The sequence below is a fragment of the Brachyistius frenatus genome, unplaced genomic scaffold (assembly GCF_029030835.1).
Source record: "Brachyistius frenatus isolate BFR_SWC_R1_liver_20210118 unplaced genomic scaffold, ASM2903083v1 Contig_13, whole genome shotgun sequence".
In the NCBI taxonomy this organism is placed as follows: Eukaryota; Metazoa; Chordata; class Actinopteri; family Embiotocidae; genus Brachyistius; species Brachyistius frenatus.
In genome coordinates, this window is record NW_027210612.1 from 1,061,647 (window position 1) to 1,072,383 (window position 10,737).

A 10,737-nucleotide genomic window follows, 5' to 3' on the forward strand; every position below is an offset into this window, starting at 1 on the left:
TGTATAATTGTCAAAATAGTATCGTTGTACACGTTCTGAACCTCCAGGTTAGACTGTTAGGGTTTTTCTGTTCTGGGCAACGGTGAATGGCCGTGCCTACAGGGGCCAATGGCGGGAACATCAGGTCAGTGGGGTCACGAGCACAAAGGGCTTGAGGGGTTGAGCACACAAGAGCAGCTGCAGCCACGGTGCAGAAACAAAAGTATCTGGGTTGCTCTTTAACAGTGGGGTGCACTGAGGAAAAGTGCAACAGCCTTAAAAGATAAGAGTGTCACGCTTTATCCCCCTATTCTTCTTTAAATGACGCTTGCCGAGTGAGTGGGCGCGTGACACGTTTTCTCTGAAAACACTCCTGAGCAATATACAACCAGAAAAGGTTTTGTGGGGTTTGTTTTTTTTCATGGTGATGAAGTGAAGGTGGAAGCAAAGAGGTGGTGGTCTGACTCAGAGGACCAGACTCAACTGGATTGTTCCATACAGATGTAAATGAAAGATCCCCATCAACAGAGCGAAACAGCCGTGAGTCATCCTGTTCAGTAATCTACGGTGCACAGAGCTGTAAACAGATATTGCCCTTCCTAACCCAACAGCTCTGTGGTGAAAGACCACGCTGGAGAACAAAACTCAAATCAGGGCGTGTTTTAACACCGTCTGCTCTTCTGAATAGTCTTAAGTGTTTCTGGTATCTAGGAGACAACTGACTAAAATCCCTTAACATAACAAATGACAGTCGGAGCTGGTAATTAAAAGAAACCATTAACTGGCATCAAATCCATGCAGCCTGCCCAGAGCAAGGACTCCAAATAAGCCATTCAGAGATCAGCACAGAGAAGCTGACATCATCACAACTTCCCAGTAATGGAAGACATTCAAATGACCCTGTTAATATTTGGAAAGCGAGAGAGAGAGAGAGAGAGAGAGAGAGAGAGAGAGAGAGAGAGAGAGAGAGAGAGAGAGAGAGAGAGAGAGAGAGAGAGATGACTGACACAGAGTGAGGAGATGAAACCGGTGATGGGACGGGAATTTAGTCTTGGAGGTGGCAACGTGTGGACCGAGAGCCAATTCTCTCCAGCACTAAAGCTAATGATCCGGGTCCCCCAGTACCCACTCCGAGCATCCATCTGGATGAGTTGACACTTTGCTGCTGACTTTCATCCACCCAGCGCAGGTGGTCACTGCTTTTTATGGGCTACGATATCACGTACATGCGCCATATGTACACAATTAAGCCAATCGAACCACTTTTCATATTCATACTGCTTGGGAACTTTAAAAAAAAAAATGCTAATTAAGATTTGGGAATTTTTAAGGTCTGAAAATGATAGATCCTGTTTGACTTTCCAATGTCAGACCAGTGTGTGTGAACATGATGACTTGACATGGAATTTTTCATGCACAAAATGTGATACACAGTAAATTACTTTCAGAAAAGTCTTCCTGTAATATGTGGTTTACTCCATAAATGTACAGCCATAGTGCCGAGCTTCTGATAGCTGAAGAGGAATACTTCCAGGTGAGAAGAGTTCTCCGACTCGCTGTTTTGACTCGGCCAAACAAATCGAGAGTTCATTAATTATTCACAGATACAACAGCAAGTAAAATCAAACAGCTCAATAACAGCCTGACAGGCCAATTACATAATAGACAAACAGCAGCTCAGCAGCTAACCACAAAGCCTCGCTATAGATAGCGTTATTCAACGAGGGAGCGGAGCAGCATCAGTTTAAAAATTGAAGATAACGGTTGACAGAAATGTGCTATATTTCCCTTCTGCCTATCAGGTGTGGAGCGGATGACAGGAGCAATTGCTGAACTGCACTTCCTTCCTATCTGAGACGGGGCGAAGAGATGGCCCTGGGGAAGGAGAGGGGACAAGCTGCCTCTGCTGCAGTGGTTCACTATTATAGCAATAGATTTCCAATTCCATCATAGCATAAGCCGAGTCTAAGCCGTCTCCCAGGGTCTGGGACTGGTGTGACAGCTCACAATTGCAAACGTGACAATTATAGCCAACGCAAACAATTGCGACCAATAATACTGCAGCCTGCACTGTAGATATTTCACAAAACAGAGCTGCTTTAAGGCTGGGTCATTGGGGCTATATTTCAGGGATTAAATTAATCCGATACGAAAATATAGCCTTTAACAGTCAACTGGCTGAGTATTACAATAGTAAGCTTAAATTCAAAAGCCTGCAGCTCGGCTACAGCCACTATACCTTAGGATAGTATAACAGTACGGAGGTATGCCTTTCCTTGATCAGATTTACGTGCTCAGTACCTGGTTTAATCCAAAAAGGCTGTTACTGTAATGACGTGGGCAGAACAAAATCCTATACAGTCTTGGGGGTTAATTGAACAAGATTAAGACCATCTGTTTGAGACACAATAATACAAATAGGACTGTGTGTGTGTGCGCGTGTCTCTCAGAGATGAAAGGCTGTAACATCAAACCCACAGACAAAAGAGAGTGTAATAAGAACACATCCAAGAGTAGGAGAGAAGGGCTGCAGCTGGCAGCACTTGACCTGCCCTGTTGAAAAGGGCTCCGACGTTAGGAAAGAGAAACTGGGGAGAGAAAAAAATACAAAGCGACATACTGGAGAAGTTGTTCTGGGTTATAGCGTGGAACGCGGCTTCTTTGTCAGCGAGTCCATCCCGTGTGAAGTTAAATAAGCTGCAGTGCCCGTGGGGCGGTGCAGGGCTATTCTGTGAAATACTGTAGAGTGAAGATATCGGCTATAAAGTCCACAGATGCTGATTTTGCCCTTTGCTGAGTAATTTGGATCCCTTCTCCCCTTAGAGCCAGGCCCTAAAGCAGATGCTATTGATTGCGGACCCAAACAGGCTTTTCAAGCCTCTCCAGTTGTTTAGACAGTGGCCTCCGCGATGACTTGAGTTTAAACATCAACACTGTATCTGTCGCCAATTACAGAAAGGAATGCTGCGCTGGTTTGCGCGCGTGTGAGACTCCCACTGATCGTTCAGATAAGGTAGGTGTAGTACGCAGCAACAAAACTGGTGCACGTAAACACAGCGGCAGGGCAGGAGGCATTTCGTTGTCTCGATTCAAATGTGCTAGGACACGTCAAAAGAAAATAATGTAACCAAAATGATCCTTTGATAATTTGTGCATGATCATTTGACTTCAAACAGTCCTAAAAGGAGATCAATCCTTGAAAATACACACTCTTCTCATGAGGGTCAAATGTACTGCCCTCCTCTATCAAGATCATTGTCCAAATGTGATTAGTCACATATTGAGTTAAGAGTGATCAAAACTGTCTGCCACTGCAGTTTCCCATTTCCAGGAATAAACTAATCACAGAGGATTGTACTACAATAGAATTAGTCTGCAACATCAGAGCAAATAGCAAACAAAAGCCCATCCCAGTCACAGAGAATTCACATCAGTCCAACTAAAAAACACCCACATCAACATCCGAGATCATTCATTATCTTAGTTTGGTCCAATTAAATGCCCTTGCTGATGTTCCCTGTTGCTGCAGCAAGTAACTGATGTTTGTTCAGCAGGTCCAGTACCTCACTTTGTTTTAGTCCTCAATGTTTCGCTCTTGAAAGGCAGAAATTTGCTAATGAGTGTTTTTCATCTGCACAATACAGTTTGAACTGGAACTGCAACAACATCGTTTTCACCGCTGATTACTGGTCAACTGGTTTATTGTTCAGAATAAACAGTAAACATGCCAACAAAGAATTACAAACTCACACTTCAAATTGCTGGAGCCTAAATCTAAAAATAGTCTTTTGATTGCCCAACCAGGAAACAAAAGAGCCAAATATAATTCATCTAATTGGGTTCAATATAAAGAAAACACTCATCTACTCACAGGTCAACCATTTGATGTTTTCTTCAAGCAGTAGCATTAAATCACATTATTTTTGCCAATCCACTTACTGAGTTAACTATTTTAGTACTATTTTAACTGCAACTTTTCACTGTCAACTGTTTGGGAACAAGTTACCTCTCTCTGTAGTCAAGAGCACAGAACATATCTTCAATTTAGCCCAAGATAGAAGAGCACACTATCCCTGCCTCGGAGGAGAATAGATGGAGTCAGAACAGATAAGGTAAAATGTCAGAAGGACTTGATATGATACACTGAGATTGACGACCATTCGTACTCAACGTCTGAAGCCTCGAGGTGGATGGACGGAAAAGAGGACAGAGCGAGGCAGGGTGACAGCAGCAGGACATAACAGCGGTCATATCTTCCACCGCGCCCGGGGAAGGTTCGTCACCTTGCTCCTGCTGGCCTTTCTGTCCACACACACGTTCAATTACAGATATTGCTGTGGTAAGCGAACCAGTCAACTAGGTCTTGTTGAGGGAGTCACCTCTGAATCTAATTACCACAAGTTTGTAAGACACTGCAGCAGCATCTTCCTGCGAGTGTGTGTGCCTTGGCCCTCCTGGCCACAGCTTCAAAAGTTGACACAGTTCCAGCATAGCAGTCCTTCAAAAATGCGAGGCAGCAGAAAACTCCCTAATGGCTTAATGCATTATTTCTCTTCATCTCTCTTTCACTCTCTCTCTTTCTCTATGCTGCATTAGGTGGATGAAGAGGGTGGAGGGGTGGTGGGGGGTAGGGGCGGGGGTAAAGGTGGGTGGGTGGGAGGAAGGTCGAGGGTGACAAACAGCGGAAGGTGTACGGCACACACAGTCACCTCATTCAGCCGCAGCATTTAGAAAAACCAAGCAGCTTTTACAACACACTTAAGCTGCAGCAATCTGTGACTCTTCAATCACCACAACCTCTTCTCTCTGTCTGCACTGCAGTGCTCAGCCAATCACTTCATGATCTGAGCTCTTCTACTCCTCCATCCCTGGACTATGTGGTTGTGCTTATCTCGGAGATAAGGGAAATGGGAATTAAAATTAAGCAGAAGGGAAAGGATGTTTCCTTTTTTTTTTTTTTTTTTTTTTTTTTAAGCCCTCTTGACTGTTAGAGGAATTTTTCCCCGAGACACACCAGGCCACAGCGGCCTCAATGTTATAACAAAATAAATAAATAAACAGACTAAAATGATTAAAAGTGCTACTTAAATAAATGACTGAAAACTGTAGCTTTCCCAAAATAATGAAGACAGCTGGTCTATTGTACAAGAATTTACTGTATGCAAAATAATCCTTTATCAACCCTTATTTTCATGTGGGAACCTAATCGTCAAGGGGTAGCGATTCAAAATGAGAAAGACACGCTAATTGGCTTCCTGAAAAATGCACACTGAATGATGTCTTTGTGGTGTTTAATCTGTCATATGCAAAAGAGACCTCGGTGAAGCAGGCGAGTGAATGACTGTAGGGAGTACAAAAGCCCTATTTCACAGCAGGAACTTTACCACGCCTGGGTACAAAATTTGTTCCTGGGCAATAGTTTCTGTCCCCAACAAAAGTCCCTGCAGCAGCAGTATTACTCAAACGGCAGCAAAGTCTGGTTGTCAGCAGCAGAAAAATGTAGACTTTGAGTCTTTAAATGTTTAATACAATGACTATCCACTCGGATATCACGGTTGCACATCAGTAAATTAAAAAGATAAATGCAACAAGTGTATTTCTGTGAGATTACATACATTTTTGCCATTTTACGCTGTATTTGTAACAGGTCACAATATTTGAAAAGATTCATAATATCATTGAAAAAAATAAATAGATTAATATCCGAAAAAATGCCGACACAATAAGTAAAAATACCGTAAACTTGTAACCTGTATTGTAAACTCGTTGCCTCCCCCCGACCCAACCCCAAGGTCGTTAAATGTGACCAAATCTTAATCTATACAATAACTAGGATGAAATAGGAAGATTTTGTTTTCCCCAATGCTCCCAGGTAATTCCATTATCAATATCTCTACGTACAGTAAGCGTTCGCCCCACCACTGATTCAGCAAAAGTGAATGTTTTCACTCCCATGCAAAAAAAACAACAACATTGCTGCTTGTTGTTAGGGCTGTCACAATCATGGCATTTTTGTCAACTATTAATTGTCATACAAATAATTGCGATTAATTTGATTGTCTTTTTCTGGTCACTTTATGAAACTTTTATAGTATGAGCCTAATAGTTTAATAATATACTTACACCTCGTGAAGAAGAGGAGACGATTTTTGGCATTGAACATGGGAAGGAATCCATAAATCGTAAGTAAACAAGGGAACTAACAGAAAAGAAATTGCTGACAATGACGGGTACCAACAGTCAAAATGAACAATGTACTATGGTGGCTCTAATTCTTCACTCATGTGCCATTAAACAATCACAGAAGAAGGCGGCTCCATGAAATTACATCATTTAAAGAGTGCCAATCAAAACTTAATTGGTTGAAACCAACGTGGACATAATGGTGGAAATCTGACATTTCTGTTTTATCCAGATGAATGGAAATGATTATGTAAAATGATTGCGGTCAGCACAAATATACAATCATGTGATTAAGTAACAATGGTGATAGGCCTACCTGTTATCAGGTGGAGGGAGAGGTGGTGGGGGGGGGGTGTTGGAGCTGCGGCCAGGATTGTATAAAACAGTCTTTGATCACCGACTATAGCCTGAGCCGTGTTCTTCATGACCAGACAAGTAGTTCAACCTAAGACGATGCTAACATGTCTTCACTGTGTGAAAGTGGCTCCTTCTGGAATTGCATCACTTTAAAAGTAGAATTCTTCTTTTTCATGGATTAATCACAGATGAGTCACTCAATATTCCAAAGTAGTAAATTAACACCTGCTCAAGTGAGTTAAATATGTCTTGCTCTGCTCTCTGATGAGTAAATCAACCTCTTTTACAAAATGTTACTGATGATATTACACGGACAAACAACTTGAATCTTGGAAACACAGTGTCATTACAAGTCCGCTTCTCTCACCAGCTAATTCAGCCTTCCTGATGAGTCCTCTTCTGGAGGAAAAAAAAAAAAAAAGTCATAACACCACACTTGAATGTCCTTGTCGACTGGTCATGTGCCGGTTTATTTACGTAACCGCCACAACTCTCCCACAGAGTACACACGAAGGCTGTGGTGGCCAGGAGAAAGCCTACTCAGGTTTCTGTTGACACACACAGCAAAATCAGACTTCCCAGAGCAGTACCTCCCTTTCCCACCGTCATGCCGCCAACACAAAGTCCAGCAACTGCAACAGTTGTTGCAGTGTAACCAAGACAATGTGTGTGGTCAAAGACATAATGTGGGCCAGGCACACTACAGTACATCTGCTTAAAAATCGACACAGAAAGCAACTTGTGTCATGGGAGAGGAATGAGGATGTGATGTGGGATTTGTGACTGCACCATTTGCAAACCAAAATCCTACAGTAACCTTTCCGCCACTTTTTTTTTTTCCCCCTTTGCGTTTCAGCTGTTTTTTCTGTTGTCCAGATTGTCTATTGAATTACATTTTAATCTCGACAAAAAAGTATGCCAAGATAACAAAGAGGCTAATAAACCAGCAGGGAATTCAAGCCTGAATGTGCCATTAATACGTGTCTGCAGAACAATAGCTGGTTTCATTAGACATAACCGTAAATCAGGGGTAAATGAGCTGTACGATGTCATGGTTTCCATAAAGGGTGAGCATCCCTTATCAGGGTGCTGCCACAAGCAAAGGCGCACACACACACACACACACACACACAATGTGCTCTCCACAACGCGCTGTTAAAGAGTCCCTGCAGCTCATTGTGCTCAGGAAACAGTGACCCCCTATTTACCATCCCGGCCAGCAATTATGACACTACAGTCTCACTACCCACCCCCCGACCCCCTCCGACTCCGCCCCTCCCCAAGCTCCTGGCCTGCACAAGCAGGGTTATGGGCGACTAGTGTAATTTATAAAGACAATACCTCGCATCAGACATGGCAACACAGAGGCCACTTTGTTTTTATCAGGCGAACACCAGGAGCTGCATCTCATTCAAACACATGTACAGATTCTGGGGCGACGGAACTGGAGGAGAGGGGGCCATGACTACGGGCGCATTTGGCCAGTAAAGAAACAGCTCCTGTATGCGAGGAGGGTGGAAATGGATATCGGTGCCCATGAGAACCGAGCTTGGTGACAACGAATGACAAATGTGCCAGCAGCAGACTGAGGTCACTCACCAGACAGGAGTCATCCAAATACGACTCTGTCTGCACAGCTAAGATGATTAATTCACTGATTTTAATGTAAGCACAAGTCTGAAGAGAGAAGGGTAATATTAGATTAACCCAAGTATACTTACATACAGCAGTACACAAGATTTTTCAATAAATGTTAACATCCTTGGGGGGAAAAAAAAAAAAAAAAAGTGTAACTGTGTGTTGCACAGCATGTGATTTAAGATCATTTGTCACTAAAGACACAACGAAACAGAATTACACAGAAAAGCTGAGGGAAATCCTAAATACAACTATAATAACATTACAATAATGTTCCTCTAAACTAAATATTGCACAAAAAAAAAAAAAAAAAAAAAAGGTACTGTAAATTCTGAAACAATTCGTTTATTATGCAACAAGAGCTATCTTGATAAATGAATAATCATTTCGGTCAGGTTACCAAGTCGAAATGACAAACGCGGGGATGAAAATCTGTTACCTCGGGTTCAAGCAACGGCACTTCTCAATTACTTTCAACATGTTATTCAATCAATAGTCAATGAAATAATTTACATATTGATTGTGGGAAAATGTGTCAGCTGCAGCTCTGTTGCCCAGGACACTTTCAGATAAATAATTTGTAGTGATAAAAAAAACTTCAGCAAGGTTAAATGTTTACTAAAAAAAAACAATCCGGCCGTGACTTCTTTGACTTTTGCTCTTTTACCAGCAAAGTCACAAGAGAGAAATATAAGTCGCTATTTCTATTTGTTGGGAAGGTTATTTCTCTACAGGGAGCGCATGCAGACTGCCAGCAGCCCTCTACACACACACACACACACACACACACACATCAAAGAAGTGCTGAGAGACAAGCCTTGCACTGCAGCAAAAGCAATAGACCTCTGATGATGATGATGATGATGGTGAAGATGATGGTGATGACATGGCAGGAGTCCAAGGTGAGGTTAGCCTAGTGCCAGCAAGGCTTGGCCAGTGCCTTTTGCTCTTTGTGTATCCTGGGCAGGACGGAGGAAGGGCACAGCACAGCAGAGTGGGCGAATAAATAAATAAATGTACCTGCGTTAAAGTTAATGGTCATCTTTCCAGGTGGATGTCCCGACTGGATATATGGGTAATAACGAGGGTATTTTTTTTTTTTTTTACGCAAGGGGGGGTTTATATGTCTGCGTGGAATATCCCGTACAGCAAATAAATTACAGTATAAATCACAAGCAAACGATCCACACTCACAGCTGGTAAACTTCCCAGCAGGCAAGCCCGTCTACGGCACAAACTACCAACCGCATCAACTCGCCACGTCAATTTAAATGCCCAGGTCATTCACAACGGGGAGCACCGGCGCGTTGATACGGCACCGACGAAACAAGACGTATCACCCGAGACACAGAGAGAGAGGACGATGTTAGAACTTGTAGATATATATATATATATATACGTGAGTGAATGAAACAAAACTCACCGGCATCATTTTAGCTTCGTACCGCATTTAGCAAAGCAACGACGGCACGAATCCCCGCTGGCAGTTTCGACGGAAGCGGAGAGACTGGCGATGTAAATCCCGGAGCCTTTAACCCGCGACGGGCAAGGCTTACTTTCTCCTGCTCGTGGCGTCCCGTCCTGCATTCAACAACAACAACAACAGCACAATCGTTAGATTTAACGACTTCGACAGAAAACGCTCCCTCTCCCTAAAAAAACCCCCAAAAAAACAACAACAAACTAAAATACACTAAATCGAGCTGCATCCCGTGTCGCGGACCTGTTGCTACAAATAACAAGGCCTTCACGACAAAAGTTTCCGTTGTAGTTGCGCGAGCATCGCTTTAGAACTTTCCAACGGCTACAAAAAACAAAACAAAAACCCTCAAACGACTTGTGAGTAAAATGCAAATAAGACATATCGTTTAATATACGAAGGATTTTTTTTTTTAATTTATTTTTTTAAAATGTTTTTCGAGCTTTTACTTACCAGAGGACGCGTAGGTAATTCGCTCGAAACACCCGTTGACTGACAGCGTTGCTCGATAGCTCGCAGCCTATCCCAGAGTGACGTAGTGAGAGGAAACTCATTCCACTTTGGAAATCAAGCTCCGCCCCCACACCCCCACCGGCTGGGCCTGTCCGGTGTAAATACGAAACCCGGCCTCTGTTGGGGGTCTGAGAAACCGGGTTTTTTTTTTGTTTTTTTACTACAGGTCACAGGCTCCAGGTCGACAATCATTCAGCTGGAGAACCAGATTCCCAGCTGCAAATTAAACTCACAATAGGTAGCGTTTAATCTTTGGTTGAATTGGGGAAAAAGTAAGAGGTCTCACTCTGCTTGTATTTTACAAGTTGGAATGTAATGTTAAAGGTGGTGGTGGGGGAGGTGGGGGGGGGGGGTTATGGGAAGCAGTTTAATCATGCGTCACAGAGGTTCCCAATCAAATCAGACGTTTTACCAAATTAAACTTCCCAAATACACTTCCCACTGCAAATAACGACATTTTGTTTTCATAACATAAAATTCAGTGATACAATATCCTCAAAAAGGCGAAATAACAACGACATAAGACTACTGTTACGAAAATAATGAAAACAAAATTATTAACCAGAGCGCTCACAAAAATCCCTCAA

At 42.7% G+C, this 10,737-nt stretch overlaps 1 protein-coding gene across 2 annotated transcripts in view; it reads right to left on the bottom strand.

Annotated features, from left to right (window-relative positions):
* The window catches only part of tp53bp2a (tumor protein p53 binding protein, 2a), a 29,259-nt gene extending 19,097 nt beyond the window's left edge, over positions 1 to 10,162 (bottom strand). For both annotated transcript variants that reach the window (XM_069692684.1, XM_069692683.1), the window contains exons 1-2: positions 10,091 to 10,162; positions 9,581 to 9,738 (exon numbers count right to left, since the gene is read on the bottom strand). In XM_069692684.1, the coding sequence (XP_069548785.1) occupies positions 9,581 to 9,607 (27 nt within the window). In that variant the 5' untranslated portion in view covers positions 9,608 to 9,738; positions 10,091 to 10,162. The remainder of the gene's footprint in view (positions 1 to 9,580; positions 9,739 to 10,090) is intronic.
* Between the last annotated feature and the right edge of the window lie 575 nt (positions 10,163 to 10,737).